At 49.5% G+C, this 17,111-nt stretch overlaps 6 protein-coding genes across 6 annotated transcripts; 4 read left to right on the plus strand and 2 right to left on the minus strand.

Annotated features, from left to right (window-relative positions):
• Positions 1–34: 34 nt before the first annotated feature.
• On the plus strand, positions 35–2,541 carry KY384_001613 (uncharacterized protein; the record flags this gene model as incomplete). The annotated part of the gene is made up of 2 exons (XM_044810143.1): positions 35–683; positions 731–2,541. 2 exons carry the CDS (start codon positions 35–37, stop codon positions 2,539–2,541), a joined length of 2,460 nt encoding a protein of 819 aa, XP_044673155.1.
• A 100-nt stretch (positions 2,542–2,641) lies between these two features.
• KY384_001614 (uncharacterized protein) lies at positions 2,642–3,338 on the minus strand (the record flags this gene model as incomplete). The annotated part of the gene is made up of 3 exons (XM_044810144.1): positions 2,642–2,671; positions 2,923–3,123; positions 3,180–3,338. The coding sequence occupies 3 exons, from the start codon at positions 3,336–3,338 to the stop codon at positions 2,642–2,644; spliced, it is 390 nt and encodes a 129-aa protein (XP_044673156.1).
• A 318-nt stretch (positions 3,339–3,656) lies between these two features.
• KY384_001615 (uncharacterized protein) lies at positions 3,657–5,094 on the plus strand (the record flags this gene model as incomplete). The annotated part of the gene is made up of 2 exons (XM_044810145.1): positions 3,657–3,699; positions 3,755–5,094. The coding sequence occupies 2 exons, from the start codon at positions 3,657–3,659 to the stop codon at positions 5,092–5,094; spliced, it is 1,383 nt and encodes a 460-aa protein (XP_044673157.1).
• A 269-nt stretch (positions 5,095–5,363) lies between these two features.
• KY384_001616 (uncharacterized protein) lies at positions 5,364–7,768 on the minus strand (the record flags this gene model as incomplete). Its single annotated transcript, XM_044810146.1, has 3 exons — positions 5,364–6,377; positions 6,424–6,917; positions 7,234–7,768. 3 exons carry the CDS (start codon positions 7,766–7,768, stop codon positions 5,364–5,366), a joined length of 2,043 nt encoding a protein of 680 aa, XP_044673158.1.
• A 446-nt stretch (positions 7,769–8,214) lies between these two features.
• Positions 8,215–9,446, plus strand: KY384_001617 (uncharacterized protein; the record flags this gene model as incomplete). The annotated part of the gene is made up of 2 exons (XM_044810147.1): positions 8,215–8,452; positions 8,503–9,446. 2 exons carry the CDS (start codon positions 8,215–8,217, stop codon positions 9,444–9,446), a joined length of 1,182 nt encoding a protein of 393 aa, XP_044673159.1.
• A 1,457-nt stretch (positions 9,447–10,903) lies between these two features.
• KY384_001618 (uncharacterized protein) lies at positions 10,904–15,640 on the plus strand (the record flags this gene model as incomplete). The annotated part of the gene is made up of 7 exons (XM_044810148.1): positions 10,904–11,049; positions 11,415–12,126; positions 13,294–13,320; positions 13,729–14,031; positions 14,123–14,427; positions 14,483–15,353; positions 15,419–15,640. The coding sequence occupies 7 exons, from the start codon at positions 10,904–10,906 to the stop codon at positions 15,638–15,640; spliced, it is 2,586 nt and encodes an 861-aa protein (XP_044673160.1).
• Between the last annotated feature and the right edge of the window lie 1,471 nt (positions 15,641–17,111).

Below are 17,111 nucleotides of genomic sequence, written 5' to 3' on the forward strand. Positions count from 1 at the left end.
ATACCAATCGTAACAACGTGAAACATCACACACCATGGCAGCTCAGTCGAAGTTACTTCATGCAGAGGACCCTCTACTCTCTATATTAGGGCCTTGGGCTCACCTTATTCGCTCACAATATCGGCGCAATTCGAGGAGTACCCGACTCGCTGCGACCCTTGCATTCATCATCAGTATTGTCGCTGGCGCATACGGAGGAAAGTATTGGTTGAATAAGAGATCCGCAAAACAAGCACAGAGGAAGACGTTGTTGAGACGGAACTCAGGTCTTCGCGGCAAGGATGGCTCACGCACGGTCATTGTGCCATACCGTGATTCAACCGCTGAGGTCAAAATACATCCTACGAAGCCGACCACCTTCGACGCCCATCGCAGGCTCTTTCTCAACCCTCCACGAGCTGCTAGACTGAGCGAAACAGTAGCAGGCGAGGTACCTCCACCAAGTATCAAGCCAGGCCTCAACATTGCGTTCATTCATCAATTTTTAAGTCTTCTAAGCATTATGATACCCCACTGGAACAGCAAGGAGTCTGGGCTACTTCTGAGCCAGGGAATGTTTCTACTTCTACGTACATATCTTTCGTTGGTGGTCACCAGGTTAGACGGCGAGATTGTCAGAGATCTTGTTGCAGGGAATGGGAAGGCTTTTTGTTGGGGGATCATGAAGTGGTGTGGCATTGGCGGTATGAAGAGAACTTATCTTGCAAGAGTATGAAGCTGACTTTCTTAGGCATCGCCTCTTATACGAATGCTGCTATCAAGTTCTTGCAGAGCAAAGTCGCCATAGCTTTCCGGACACGGTTGACCCGATACATACATGACCTCTATCTCAACGACTACCATAATTACTACAAGCTCCTCAATCTTGACGGCGGGATTGGTCAGGGCGCTGATCAATTCATCACTAATGATCTGACTCTCTTCACCGCATCTGCGGCTTCGCTCTACTCTTCCCTTGGGAAGCCACTCGTTGATCTCTTCGTCTTCAACTATCAATTATACCGCTCCCTTGGCCCCCTCGCTTTGACAGGCCTTCTCGTGAATTACTTTGCAACGGCCACATTTCTGCGTCGCCTTTCCCCACCGTTTGGCAAATTGAAAGCCATTGAAGGGCGTAGGGAGGGCGACTTTCGGGGGCTACACGCGAGACTAATCGCTAATGCGGAAGAAATTGCGTTCTACGGAGGCGCAGATATCGAGAAGGTATACCTCGATAAATCGTTCAAAGATCTCGAAACCTGGATGGAAGGAATTTATCATCTCAAAATCCGCTACAATATGCTTGAGGATTTCATTCTGAAATACTCGTGGTCAGCATTCGGCTATCTAGTGACCTCCCTTCCAGTATTTCTACCAGAGTGGGGTGGTCTAGCTGGCTCGACCAGAAACAATGCCTCTGATTCATCTCATCCATCATCATCAGGCACACACCGTTCGCACGCACGAATGCAACAGTTCATTACCAATAAGCGACTGATGCTGTCTCTAGCTGATGCTGGTGGGAGAATAATGTATAGTATTAAAGATCTCTCGGAATTAGCTGGCTATACCTCTCGGATTTATTCCTTGATATCGACACTCCACCGCGTCCACGCCAGGGCATATCCAGTGCCAAGAGGTACATCACCAGAGCTTTACTCACTATCAGACGTCGGCGGTACACTGCATCGTGGTTATGACGGGATTCGCTTCGAAGATGTCCCTATCGTGGCGCCTGCCGCCTCGTGCAGCCTGTCTGGCGACGAGCTTATTCCTTCTCTATCCTTCACAATCACGCCAGGGCAACATGTATTGGTATCTGGCCCAAACGGCGCCGGCAAATCCTCGCTAGCCCGAATTCTGTCAGGAATATGGCCTGTCTTTCGAGGATTAGTATCAAGACCGAGGAGAATAGGATTAGACGGCGCTTTTTTTCTTCCGCAGAGACCGTACCTACCGCTCGGCACGCTCAGAGATCAGGTAATCTACCCACATTCAGAGATGGACATGCGAGATGCAGGACGGCGAGATGCTGAACTACAGACTATCCTCGAGGATGTCCGCCTAGGCTATCTTGTGGAGCGAGAGGGCGGCTGGAACACGCGTGAGGATTGGACCTCAGTTCTCTCGGGTGGAGAGAAACAGCGCATCTCGTTCGCCAGGATATTATACCATGAACCTGCGTACGCTGTGGTGGACGAAGGCACAAGTGCTGTTAGCTCTGACGTCGAAGGTGTTTTGTATGAAAAGTGCAAAGACAAGGGCGTCACTCTATTGACAATTTCTACAAGAGTGAGTCTCAAAAAACACCATTACTGGAATCTCGACCTTGGACAAGGCGAAGATGGGACTGAATGGGTATTTGATCGCATCGGAACCAGGGAAGAAGAGGAAGGCGTGGAAAGGGAGTTGGAGGGTCTAAGGGAGCGATTGGCGAAGGTACAGGAGTGGAAAGACCGGAAGTCGGAGATTGAAGCTGAGCTCAAGAAAGTCTGGGTTCGGACAGATGGTGAATCGAAGACGAGAGATCTACCTGCGCCTGTTATTGTGAATGAGGGATGAATAAGTAGCGTCATGGTACCATGTATTAAAGTCCAAGCCGCGAGATGTCCTCATAGCTGTTAGAAAACCGAAATCTAATCCCAGATGTAGAGATCTTTTGCTACACAATCGCTTGCATAGACCAATTTGCCTGTCAACGGCATATGTTCAAAGCATCGATCTGGTATCACCTTCATCCCTGCTCCACCATCACCTCATCAGCACCTTCTCCCATCGGCAAGGGAGGGAATGAGCACACCTACCTACAAATGCGCGATACACTCAATTTCAACATCCGTTTGCATTGGAAGCTGATGAACTGCCACGCACGTCCTGGACTTGGATGTTGTCAGGAAATAAGAAAGAGAATACTGATCCATGGGAATAAGCAATGGAACTCACAGGTTTCAGATTCCCAAACCACTTCTCGTACTCGCGATTGAAAGCAGCGAAATTGTCCATGGTCGTGAGAAAAGCAGAGATCTTGACGACGTTATCAATGGAGGAGCCAGCGGCGGTAAGGACTTCGGAAAGGTTGGTGAGGCATTGTTTCTGTACACCCGTCTGGTCAGCTCGTGCATTCACAGGCGTTCGATTCAGATACTGTAGATGCAAAACCCTTAATGTGAATGAAACGAACAACAAAGTCGAATACATACCGTCCTACCCTCTATACCTCCTTCATTGAATTTCTTCGTTGCTGGATCTATAGCCACTTGACCCGAGCAGTAGACCATTCCATTGCATACGATGGCCTGAGAGTAGACCGGCAATGGCGGTGGAGCTTTGTCAGTAGAGACTACTGTGCGAGTCGGCATGGTGGAGGCCATTGTACAGATCGTTGGTTTGTTCACTGAATTCTGTCGGTTGTTGAAAAGCGGATTTTCAAAGTGTTGCCGATATCGCAATGACGTAAGGTGGAGTGAATGTCAATTGATAGTGCGGCTCTGTGTACATTTTCATTTGACAGCAACGAATCCCAAGCTTGATAGAGCTCTCTCGAGAAATTCCGACTTTTACAACCATCTCTAATTAGCATTCTGCGTCTGCATTTGTGTCTTATTGTTGTGCCCTTTTCACTCGAGCATGCAATATTCATCTGGCTCACATTAAAGCTCTGCTTTTGACTGTGCCCAATGATTCAAGCCATCTTCTTTGCAACATTCGATGTCAATGAAGGTATGACGACTGTTGGCTGAACGTCTGATTGTATTTACTAGCCTTCCTTCTCCAGGCCCGAAAGTCCACCATCAAGTCCCACCCAACAGCGTGCATCCCACTAAACCCTCCTCTGCAACACGCCTGTTCAACTTCCCTGAGCTATCTTCATACATCATTCCAGCCCCTGCCCTCTCCAATCGACCACTCGAGCTTCTCACCCCAGGAAAACCTAGCTACCGAATTCTCTCGCATCCTGTGACCATCAAATCCCCATCCTATCCCCGCAATGCCTTCACTTTCAACTTCAGCCTCGTCCTCGCCGAAAACATCGGCTTCCACTCCTATCTCCCCGTCGTCCACAAACTCGCAACCCTCTTCCGCCACCTGGAGGAAGAGTCCCGTTTCCTCTCCACCGAGCTCAAGATCAATCCTCAACCAAATACCGGCCGCATCCACGCCATCTGCGAGCTCCTCCTCGAAGACCTGAACACATACTCAGAATGCATGATCCCCGTCGACGGCACGACTACAACCCTAAATATCAAGCTCTTCCCCCTGTACCCCACCCCTCCTCGAGTTGAAGATTGGCAAGTCCCTCTCCTAACGGTAAACCTCGAGGACATGAAAGAGGAAGAATGTTGGGACCTAACCCTCCTACAGGTCCTCCCTCACATCGATGGTGTGAACAGCATCAAAAGAATCTCCACACTCGCAGACGCAGACTCCAAGCTCGTCAGAAAAGCAATTAGGGAGCTCGTATACTACGGCTGCACAGTCCTGCTGGACATCTTCACATTCTCCGCCATCTACGCACCTACAGAGTCCATCGGTAATCTCGTCACCGACGTTGCTATGCAAGACGAATGTCTCCACTACATCACCATTCCCTCTTTCTCAACCACCACTACCCTCCCTCCGCCAACACTTCTTTCTCCTTCCGACACGAATGGGGACATCACCCCTACCCGCCTCATTGAGCTCTACACCTCCCTCTCCCAAGGCCAGTCCCTCAAGACCTGGATTCTCTCCCACGGCGGCGAAACCCTTGTGAAAACTATCGATATCAGACGCTTCATCACCTTCGGAGTGATAAAGGGATTCTTGTATCGGGTGCACCGGTACGCTGCTGCGAGCGACAATTTGCCTAGCAGCAAACACAAGAGCGTCAAGAAGGGGAAGGGCTTGCTACAGCAACAGCGCCGGCAAGAGACGCAACCATTGGGTCAGAAGAAGCAGGGAAAAGGGGACGGAGCACATGATGAGAATCATGATGAAGGGGAGATGCAAAACCTAGCTCCCTTTTTAGACGGTACGCACTGCTTTGACAAGATATGCACAGACCTGGGAATCAGTGAGCGAGAACTGATGGCGAGGTTGAAGAAATATGGGAATGTACAGATCATCTGTCGTTGAGTAATGTCTCAATTTGGAATCGACAAGATTTGACGAAATTAATGATGGACACGTTTTAGTACCCTTTGATGCATTAAGCGATGATACCTACATAGAGCACTTATATGTAGTCCCCCAACCCCTTCATTGCATATCTGAACCATCGTACGTCCATCCAGGCACAGCAAAAGCTGAATCCTGCAATTTTACCCCCTTTTCCCTCTGCTAAAACGCCTCGCTAAATATCAAGGCACCTCAACCAACCCGTTCCACTCTTCCGTAGCTGACCTTCACACGTCTTGTTCCTCATCGAACATCTCCCTCTCAGCCCTCGTAAACTTCTCCAACTCCCTCTCCCCAAAGATTCCCTCCCCCTTCCCCCTCACGCGCCTGACATCCTCCCTAAAGACCGGCCCGATTTTCTCCTCCCACCTCGCCCGCCGATTCATCAATTGCCTAGCCACATCTCCAATTCCCGGCTTTCCCACCGCCGGCGCGCCTCCGGCCCCATTTGCCCCAACCCCCGTACCGCTAATGCTTCCAGGGCGCTTAGTATTCTTCTTGCTCTTCCCTGCCGTCCTAGCCCGCTTCAAGTATGCCTGCTGCACTTGACTGTCTAGGTCTTCTAGGATGGTGGAGTATTCTTGGTAGGCTAGTTGCTCTTCGGCTAGCTCGAGGACCCGACGCTTGCGGGCCCCGTTCATGACGCTGACTTTTTTGAGCCGGTCTTGTAACCAGCGTAACCGCTCGGCGACCTCGTCGTCTTCGTGGGCGTCGAAATTAGGTTCTTCATCTGGTGGGAGGATTCCGATGTGTCGGAGCTCCGTCTTCAAGCGCTCGTCGATCTGGCTGTGGGAGTGCGTTGAGAGGTTGGCTGGTGGACGGGCATTTTCGGGGAGGTATGTCGCGGAAGGCATGGCAACTTGCTTTGTGGCTGAACCATTGGTGTTAGATTCCTGAGAAGGCTCGGGGTCGTTTGCCATTCCGTTGGGCAGATCGCCGTTGGTCATAGACGTGTCACCATTTGTTACTCCATTGGTTTGTGGCTTTTCTTCCGGGGGCGTACGGTGCTCAAATCGCATAGTTGAGAGGAGGCGGCTCACTAGGGGACCGGAGGATACTTGATCTGTCTCTGCGACTGCATCGTCCATATCCTCAAGACTCCCCCGCGCCTGATTTGGTGGTAGGCGATCAGTTCGGGATTCATCGAAAGTGATGTGATTTTCTTCTGTTTCAGCAGCCCATATTTCACTGTAGTGCCTTTTTCCCCGAGGAGGCATGAGAAATGGATTCATGCGGTCACCCTACGAAATCAGTAATTACGTCGTTCGACGAAGCCAAAGTACTCACCCGCTCGTTTAGGAATCCAATATCTTCCTCTTTTAAAGGGCGTAGATACCCATCAAGATAGCCCGCAAAGGTATGAGCCTGCACCTGATTATTTGGCTTGACGGCATTGCTGTAGTCCTTGTTCGGTGGAGTGCCGGCAATGAGATCACGCAGATCGCTCGGTGGAAAAGCAGCGACGCAATAGATCTCCTTCTTTTCTTCATCAGTCATATCGTCCGTTACATCCCGTATCTCGTAGATCGTTGGATCATCGAATGTTAACGGATTCGCGCCAAATGAAAAGGCTTGAGGCTCTGCTAGCGCCTTTGGTGGTTGGTGGGTGTCTGATGATTCATCTGTATCAGGGGAATCGGCTTTAATGATCGGGGCAGCGGGCGCCGGCACAGCTGGTGATTGCACTTGCGAAGCTTCGGACAGAGGAGAGCTGCTGGCATGAGATGGATCTGGTTTGAGTATTGGCGAGCTTGAATGTTTTGCTGAACGGCTTGGCGAGACTAAAGCAATGTCAGAAGGAGCTATTGTGTAGTAATCTTTTCCAAATATATTGCGCATAATAGCATCTACTCGCTGAATGGAATGGCCTGCACTGAGGAGACGCTGCATAGTGTGAATATGCAATTTCTCATTCTCTGTATCAAGCCTTCCTTTTGGCGCATTGGAGTTGTTGACATGCCGTGGCATATTGCTCTTATGGAAATCAAGATTCGGAATGTGAGGGAGACAGAAAAGGTATCAATACAGACAGATTATAAGCTTCGGGTATGATTGTAACTTGCCATGACGGCAGATGTAGATGAAAGAGGGTAATACCTTCCAGAGGCAGGTTCAACCCATCTTGCCTTGCCAACCCATGAGCCCCAACATTAAGAGGTCGCTCTTCTCTCTGTATGCTTCGCTCTTTCCTTTTCCTCTCCCGCTCTTCCTCGTCTTCCGCTTCTTTCTGCAGCCTTCCTTTTTCTGCTTCTGCTTGTATACGCGCATGCTCTCGCTCTCTTTCTTCTTCAAGGACAAGTTTACGTCTTTCGGACAGATCACGCATGCCTTTATTGTTGGCATCACTCCTTACACTGGCAAGCTGAGCCAAGGTCTTCAGGTCGTTTGTTATAGTCTCTAGATGGGAAGGATCAGGGATACCGGTTGTGGCAACATGTCTTTCTAATATGGTACCGTAGGAAATGTTCGAAGGGACCATTAGATTTGGGTCGGTGTTACCAGAGATGGCAGAATGGGAAGGCGTGGAAGAGGTGAGGGGCGCGCTGACGGCGGAACCTGGAGTCGTGTTTCGGCTGCGAGACTGCCTGCCATCTTTACCCTTGGGCTTGCTCTTGGTTACCGCAGGCGGCATGATTGGAGATGTAAAGCTTGGGGCGCGAGGCGCAACAGTGGGAGTCTAAAGGAAGCTCAGAGTATTGAACGATGTCTCGGATTTCATGCGTTTTTGCGGGCCAATTCTCGAGCCATCACGATCTGAGGGCGGTCATATCGCACACCACCACGCCTGTGGTCATTTTCAAGCTTCTTTTTACAAGAATACTCTGAGTTCAGATGTTGTTGTCAAGATGTACGTTCAGTTCATATATGATGTTGGATTTGGTTTCTGGTGCTCCTAGGAATCGATTTAGTATTTCCACTTCAAGATGTGGGCTTATCACTGGTCGTGTGGGCATATCACTCTCTTATGCAATGGCACGTCATTCTAAACTCAAGATCCTCGACAAGCTATGAAATGTAGAAATCTGCGATGATAGTCGTCCAAAGATCTCAAGTTGCGATCCGTTGCGATCCATCAACATGTCGTTCAGTGCCATTCCTGTTCTTGATCTCTCCCTCTCTAGAAATATAGATACGAAGCCTGCTTTCCTTGACTCCCTGCGCAATGCATTACTTGATGTTGGATTTCTTTACGTCAAAAACACTGGAATAGACGAGGTACTCGTTCAAAATGTCATCGATGAAGGGAAAGCATTCTTCAAGCTCTCTGAAGCGAAAAAGTTGGAGGTGCAGATGAAGAATGCACCTAGCTTCCTTGGTCAATTTTGTCCAAAATAGTTCCCCAATATCTTACTTACCGACCTCCAGGGTACAATAAGCTTGGGAATGAGATCACTGCATTGGCAACAGACTGGCGAGAGCAGATTGACCTCTCCACACCACATCCTTTGCCAGGAAAAGAAGATCCCCTTTACTACAACCTCAAAGCTCCCAATCAATGGCCTGATCCCGAAGCTCTTCCCGCCTTCCAGTCTACCTACGAAAGTTATATTCGTTCCATGTCTACCCTCTCTATATCCTTCACTTCACTCATCGCGGAAGCTCTCGCTCTTCCCCCAACAGCATTTGACAGTTTTTTCGACAAGGACCAACAACACAAGCTCAAGATCGTCAAGTACCCAGACGCATCCTCTCTACCAGGCTCCCAAAGTCAAGGTGTAGGTCCACACAAGGATTCGATGCTGACATCGTACCTTCTACAAGTACCTCCACATAAGGGCCTGCAAGCACAGAATCTGGCAGGAGACTGGGTTGACTGCCCCCCTATCCCTGGCACTCTTGTAGTTGCAATCGGCCAGGGAATGGAGGCACTCACGCATGGGGTATGTAAGAGTACGACACATCGCGTGCTCTCGCCACAAGCAGGCTTGGGTCCTAGATTCAGCATTCCCTTCTTTCAGGGAGTGAGCTACGACGCCACATTCGAGACCGTTGACATACCTGGTCATATACTGGAGTTGATGGATGAGAGAATGCGGAGTAGAGGCAAGAGAATCGATGATGTGGAGTTTACTTTCAGCAAGGGCAAATGGGGACATCTGGGTGAAGCAACATTGAGCAATCGCGTCAAGAGCCACCCTGATGTTGGCGAAAGATGGTATCCTGAAATACTGGCGAGGATCAAGACGGAACAGGCGGAGGTGGAGAAGCAGAAAATTCAACAGGTGGAAGACCGTGCTCGAAGCGACATCAACAGGCAGGAGCCGAGGATAGATGGCCTCTCTACTGCTCCAGGGATCAAAGCAAACTGAGAACTTTTGACGGTCTTCGCAAGCTCCTGCATCTCGAGTCTCTTCTTGCAGACTCGAGCTCGACGGGGATTGTACTTTTGCGGCACAGAGGCGTAAATTGTCCGAGATTGACCATTTCAATCCACCAAAAGATTTTCATAACACAGCCAGACTGTCAGCGTCACCAGACTTCATAGTTCTAGCGATGAGACAACACTCAAAGCCGAGACTCATGACGACCATAAGTCCAATTGAATAAAGTGGATCTCACCCTTATTGAGGCCCATTCTTGAGAGCGGAGAATTTCAGCGCAACTCTCCCTTGTGATTCTCCTGAACCCTACCTCAGAACACAGCTATGTTTGCCTACAACAAGTCTCGACAGACTTTGCTAGAGACGATAAGTGGCAAGCCAGTCGCAGGAAGCAGATCGATACCTGGCCCTTGAATAGAGGGAATATCAAGTCTAGCCCCGAGATATTTTTGGCTACAGATTTATTCTACAATAGCGAATATTATACAGATTGTATGATCGCAATACTCCGAATGAACGGTCACGCGCCTTGAATCTTGCGCTCGAGATGTCCTATTACTCTAGCTGTGCAGCAATCTACATTTCACACGTGTGATGCCCTCCATCAGGATCATTCTCTACGCTCTCTCTTCAGAGTTTGACCAATCGACACACAAGCATGATCGCACGAGCAGCAAAAGACGTCATTAGCGTGAGCATGCATCCAATGCCCAACCGCCTCGCTTTCAACCGCACCAATCTGTCAGCTCCGGGAAGCTAATGTGGACGGGCTTGAACCTTACCGCATTATCATCCAAGCTATCTCGAGCATATCTAACCCCACCACTATCAAAAAAGTCCGAAAGCTCATCAACCTCATTTGAGCCGTGTTTTCCTGCATGAGATTCCGATTTGAGGATGGGAAATGTGCATGCCCCAGCCTCTAGGATCTTTTACCGAGCTATGTTGGCTGCATCATACCGCATGAACCTGTGCACAGAGGTAGGCATTTCAATGTTTCATGGGCGTGATGGGTGCGTTGATCGGCCCTTCGTCATTCGCATTTGCGAGAATTCCCGCATACAGCAAGAGACTCTCATATCCTTCTGCATTTCTCGTTTGGTCTCTCTTCACTCCTGTTGTCTCACGTTGTGCCTCTCAATTCATTAGCGGCCGTCAAGGCCCTAGGCCATTTCCTTTCTTGAAGGAGCATTCCACGGACGGCGCGTTCATATTCAGTCTCCCGCAGAAGTATCTCGTCGAAGTGCGACTCCGCTATTTCCCAACTGAGCGCCTTCAATTGACACCCATCCACAACTATGACCAAGGAAATCAAATTCACGCCGCCGCCTTCGGGCAACGAGGACCAAGGCCACAAATATGTCGCGGCAGCCTGGGTCCTCGTAATGTCCGCGCTGTTCTCTTGCGTCGTCCGCGTCCTCGTGCGCTCTCGCTTAACCCGCAATATGGGTCCGGATGACTGGTGGATGATCGTGACTATGATCTGTAACCTCGTCGGTCTCGGCTTTGTGACAAAGGAGGTCCAAGACGGCGAGGGAAGACATATGTATTACCTTTCCAAAGGGATGATTGAGAATTTTGGGGTCATAGGGTGGCTCGATTGGATGCAGACATTTATGACAATCTGCTTCTGTAAGATTAGTATCTGTTTATTTCTGCTGAGGATTAAGAATACGAGGGGGAACAAGTGGTTTATGTACAGTCTGATGGCGGCAAATGTGATTCTGACGGTGGTGGTTACGTTCATGTTTCTGGCGCTGTGTAGCCCGCCAAATGCGTATTGGATTGTTGGGAAGGAAGGAAAGTGTGTTTCGAAGAAGAGGGAGATGGCCATTGTAATTGCGCAGGGTAGTAAGTCTTCCCCTTTTCCCTACCTGCTTTCTTTTACGCCTGTCATCCATCTGGAATAATCACACTCGGCACCCAATGTACTACAAACACATCCTATAAACACAGCGTTTCAAATCTATTGCTCACCTTGCTGACAACCATAGTCTTCTCCGCCCTCTCCGACATCATCCTAGCAACGACTCCACTCCTCTTCCTTAGCGGGCTACAAATCTCCCTCCGCACAAAGATTGCTCTCTGGATCCTAATGGGCGCGGGCTACATCACTGCAGCCTGCGCCATAGTCCGCACCGCGCTATCGGGTCAAATCCTCGAGATCGACCAAACCTACGCCATGATTCCGAACGCGGCGTGGCGAGCCACAGAAGTTAATCTCGGCATCGTCTGTGCCAACGCCCCGATTCTGCGGCCGCTGTATCTGTGGTGGAGGGGCCGCCTGCAGCGGAAAACGAAAGGCACAACGCACGGGAGTTCGTACGTGGCTACGAAGGGCAGTGGAGGACCGGGCAGAGAGGGGAAGAGCAAGGTTCGCTTGTGGCCGGGAGGAACGAGGTGGATGAGCACTGGGGGGACGACAGATGGAGGGGAGAGCGCCGAGGGCTTTAGTGGGAGTGAGGAGACAAGGAGGAGTGGGTACACAGAAGCAACGGCGGAGATGGGATTGCCGTTACAGGGGTATAATGCTGGAGGCAATGAAGTGAGGAAGAGCGCGGAAAGTGAAGACGCTTGTGTGAGGAGAAGTGCAGGCACTGGCGAGCCGGAGGGATGGTTCGACGACACGAGGGCAAGGCTGGCAGAGGAGGAGTGGCAGCCACCGCAGGTTTTGCATAAGGCAAGATTAAATGTTTAGTATTGGACCTGCAACGATGTACGATGGCGATGAATGCAATGGCGGCGTCGGCTCTAGGGGATCGCTGGAAGATATGAATTGGCTGTGTACCATATGCTCATCATCAACACAGTATTGTTGGCTCTGGTACCAGGCACTATGGGTCGCCCAGGCGAGCAAACGGCCGCGGCTTCTACTCTCCAGGCTCACTTGTTCATCCTGTTGTGCTTGAATGGTCTTATTCAGACGCATCGCAAGAATGGCTTGCTGATGTCAAATCATAGATTCAGCTTGGTCTACAACCACAGATCTTCGATGTGGCATCATTCTAACCCAGTGTAGGTTAGGCGATCGTCGAAAGTTCCCCCACACAGAAAGTCATCTGGAACACGCTCTAATTCTGGGCTAACGCGTGCCTGCGTGTGATATATGCAAGAGCCTCCACCTCACCTCCTCGGTAGTTGATATTCTACCAATCAAACAGGCTGAAGATTAGCGAGCAAGCCACCACGAACGATATCAAGCTGAGAAATATTTCCTTTAGGAAAAAAAGAGTGCGGCGAAGTACTGATTATCCCTTCTGTGTCTCGATTACGACGAATCCCTCACCGAGCTGGTTGGCGTATGGACCACCATGCTGGTCTTCACCTTCCCTTGTAAATATCCTGCATATCCCCCACATGAATGCAGCTTCCACGGAGCTGAAAGCGAGTCACAATGGATAAAGTCCTCTTGGGCTTGTGGCCTGCTGCATGGAATGGCTTCTGTGGCTTAAAGATAGTACATCACTATCCAATCAAAGGCCTTACATCCCCTCGCGGAGGCCGGCAAGTTGCATACTGCCACTTACTTTGTTTGTAGCAGAGCTTCCTGAGCATGAGGGGTATGAGGGGCATGACAGACGACTGTCTAGATCTCACTACAAAGAACACATAAAGGTATCGATATTCTCCGCTTCCAAGAACACTTCAGTCGACTGTAGACCTATCTAACCCAAGGAATCAAAGCTTTGAACAAGCGTTGTTAAAATGGTCCTCCACCCAAGCGGCCAGAAGACCGGAAGACGTGAAGTCACTGGAGTACCAGTGGAAAAGACTCATGATGGTGACGATGGAATCAACCTTCTCAGCCTTTATCGCTGACGGTTTGGCACTACAGGCTCTGTTCCCGTACGCAGAGAGATCCGTGACCTGGAGAAGAATCACCCCGAGCTCTGGCACCTATACATTCTAGCCTTGCTTGAATTTCAGGAAGTCAAACAGGAAGACCAATTGTCGTACTACCAAATTGCAGGTAAGATCCATTCAATCCTACGTTCGTGATTATTTTGATCGAATGACAAACACAATATTGTTGGCAGGCATCCATGGCCGTCCATACACATCTTGGGACGGTGGGAAAGGCGTCGAGTGGGAGGTGTGGGACAAAAGAACGAGCACCACAAAAACAGTGACCAGTGGCTATTGCACCCATAGCTCAATCTTATTTCCGACCTGGCATCGTCCATATCTTGCCTTGTTTGAGGTTGGTTCTTGTCGTCTTTCTCCCAGAATGGTAGACTTTGGAACATTCGGCCTGCTGACCAGATACTAGGAAGTTCTGTATGGCTTTGTCCAGAAGATTGCCGATGAATTTGCAACCAACGCAAGTGGTGAACGGTACAAAGCCGTGGCAAGGAGTTTCAGAATCCCTTACTGGGACTGGACTGTCGAACCGGAAGAAGGCGAACCATACTTTCCTAGTATTTTAACGCAGGAAACGCTCGTGAAATTTCCTGTACCAGGCTCCCAAAAGACCGCTGAGGAACGAGACGGAAAACCTTTGCGCAATCCATTGTATCAGTTCGAGTTCAAGTCGGCTGACCTCCGAGAAAAAGATTTCCGCGACGACGATTATGTGAGTCATTCAAAACCACACATCAGCTCTCTCTCTACTTATGGATACAAATCAAACTCGGCCTAGAAATGTTACTGATATACGCGTCAAGTTTTCAGCAGTCCCAAAAACCGTGCGTAGGCCTGACGGAAAGGGCGTTTCGAACCACAAGGACGTGGAGGATGTTGTTGCTGGCTCAGTCAATAATCTACGCGAGACAAGCTTCTTGTTGCTATCATCGTATCTGAAATACAAACCTTTCAGTAACGACAAATGGGCCTTAAATGGACAGGATGCGGGCGCCTATGGAAGTCTTGAAGATATCCATAATGGGATGCATGGCAATGTTGGCGGTGGGGGGCACATGGGCCAGATCCCATACGCCGCTTTCGATCCAGTATTTTGGCTTCACCACACGTAAGTCAAGACATTGGACTGATTCCCATTCGTGAAGCCTCTAAGTTCTTGGCAGGAATATTGATCGTCTCTTCGCGATTTGGCAAGCACTTAACCCTGGTGAAGAAAGCATTGAAAAATACGTGACGACCCAGCCCAATCCTTGGGGAACTTTCATCACCACGCCGAATAGCGTGGAGTCCATAGACACACCTCTCACGCCATTCGGCGCTTCTGGAGGCGAGTACTACACATCAGCCCAAGTCAAAAAGACTGAGCCTTTTGGCTATGCGTATCCAGAGACGCAAGCCTGGAAATATCAGCATCAAAAAGATTATTACACTGCCATCATCAAGGCTTTGAGGGAACGATCCCCCATATTTTCTTTAGCTTTCATCTTAGCAATGGGTTCTCAAGCCAGAGAAGATGCAGTGGCGAAGATCAAGAAGACGTCGACGTTTTGGAAGCTCATTCGCAATTACCAAGCTCAGGAGCCTGAGGGAAAATCCAAATTTCTCAAGAAGCACCATGCAACCTCGAAATGGTGGCAAGAACTTCCGAGAAAGCTTCCTCCGTCGCCGGATATTGGAAATCTGGCAAGCGATGGCAAGTATCTTGACTGGATCGTGAATATCAAGACGAGAAAGCATGGGCTTGGTCCGTACAATGTGCATGTTTTCCTTGGCGACTATGACAAAACTCGTCCGGCTCAGTGGCTCATCGATGCGGACCATGTGGGAGCCTTGACTGTTTTAGGTGCCAATGAAAGCACAGGATGCGAAAAATGCATCGTTGATGCAGCCGACGACATGCAAGTGACCGGTCAAGTGCCTCTGACTCTGGCGCTCGTGGAGCGTTATCTAGCCCGCTATCCCGGCGTACGAGATCTGTCAGTCCCAGTGATCGAGAGATTTCTGCAAGAGAACCTTCATTGGGATGTCGCTTTGGTAAGTACTCCCTGTCGTCCTCTGTCTCATTTATATCTTTTGTCCCTGCCACTGACTGCGATCAGACCGATGGAAGTGCATTGCACCGAGGCGAGATTTCTGACCTTACGGTCTCGGTCATCACCAACGAGGTTACTGTTCCTGCCTCTCCAAATGCGCTACCAACATACGCGCCGGACGTCACACTCCGCCCCGAAATTACCACCAAAGCCGACACAAGCCAGGGAGGCAGAGGTGAGGGGACGGGCTTGACTCAGAATGGTATCAATGCTGGTGGCAATGTCTGATCAATGTCAAGATGCTGCGTTCAATCTCACTTGTAGATTGAATACTAAGCCACAAAAATGCCACAAGGCATACTCAGGACTGGCACGTAGTTCTGGCTCGGTTGGATGTTTCCGTCTTTACATGAGATATATGAATTAATGAAATTGAAAGCATGCTTCTTTTCAGTCCCTTCAAGTCGAAATGTTCGAGCGAGACAGACAAATTGATCACTTGGACGGCGAATCGGTCTTTCTTTGATTCAGATTCTTCTGTTGCAATCTTCTCTCTCAAAACCTGCTATCATATCAAGACTGTGGCTGCATATCACACGCCGCGCTTCGTCCCTCTCTTCCCCTAAAACCACCTCAAGAATTACAGTCTGATCTTCGAAAACCTCTTGATATCTTTTGAGGTTTGTATTCTTCTTTTGAGGTCACTATTATCACTATCCAGCTGAAGGGGAATACAGAAGCGGCACGCAGAACTCCGATGTAGAGACTATATGGTTGATCAGTACTATACAGATTTACACCCAGCGCTGCCTGGAACTTCCAGACGCTCGTGTTGTCATCTTCCTGGTTTCTCAAACGAGAAGTTTTTGATGTGGACCATGTTCTTACAAGATGTTGACACAATACTAATATAAAGGTTTCTACTGGGCCACACCCAAAGCAAATGACATGTTGGAAAAGATTTCTCTACCCAATACCGCCCACTCTAGCCTCCCCATCCAATACCAGCGATTTCAACTTACTACTTCCCTTTTTGATGTCAAATGAACGTTGTTGACTTCGCTCATGGCCTCTGGTGAATCTCATACGCTGCGATCAGCTTGATGCTGTTGAGCGTTGCAAACTGACTTGTCGTCGACACAATCTCTGGCGTTTGAAATGCCTACGTAGTCTTAAGCAAGTACAATCTCCACCCTTAAGCCAGTGGTGAGCAATCTGGAGCGCAGTCACCCGTGTTCCCAAAACGATGACATCTGTAAAGGCTAGGGTCGACCTCGGACCAAGCATCGTCTGTTTCTAGTTCAGGGAAGTTGAATAAGGATGCAAAATACGTCGGCTATCAGATCGGCGATTTTATGCTTCCTTGTTGTGGTGGTTGTGGTTATTGTCGCCGGCATATGCAGTGCAGGTACTTGCAGACGTCTTGCATGTGGTCCGCTAAGACTTTCCGGATGTAGAAACAGGGTGTTTTCTGATTGGCACTGGTTGGATTGGTCACGTGGACATGGAAGGGGCTTTTTGGGAGCAGATGAGGAGGTAGGAGAGGCTCAGGCATGGGAGAAGGGCTGTCGGCATAAGGCCTTATCTTCTCGTGTCTGAACTGCCTACTACCTCAATTCGCCTCTCTGTTTCTTCAGCCGTTATAGTTCCGAAGCGGATGGAACTGGCTGAATATCCAAAAAGCAAGATTTTGGGGAGCTCCTCAAGTGTAAGTGAAGTGAAGTCTTTGCGAGTTATTCCCATAATGCGCGATGGCTAA

Source organism: Bacidia gigantensis, assembly GCF_019456465.1.
Source record: "Bacidia gigantensis strain McMullin 20006 chromosome Unknown contig_132, whole genome shotgun sequence".
In the NCBI taxonomy this organism is placed as follows: domain Eukaryota; kingdom Fungi; phylum Ascomycota; class Lecanoromycetes; order Lecanorales; family Ramalinaceae; genus Bacidia; species Bacidia gigantensis.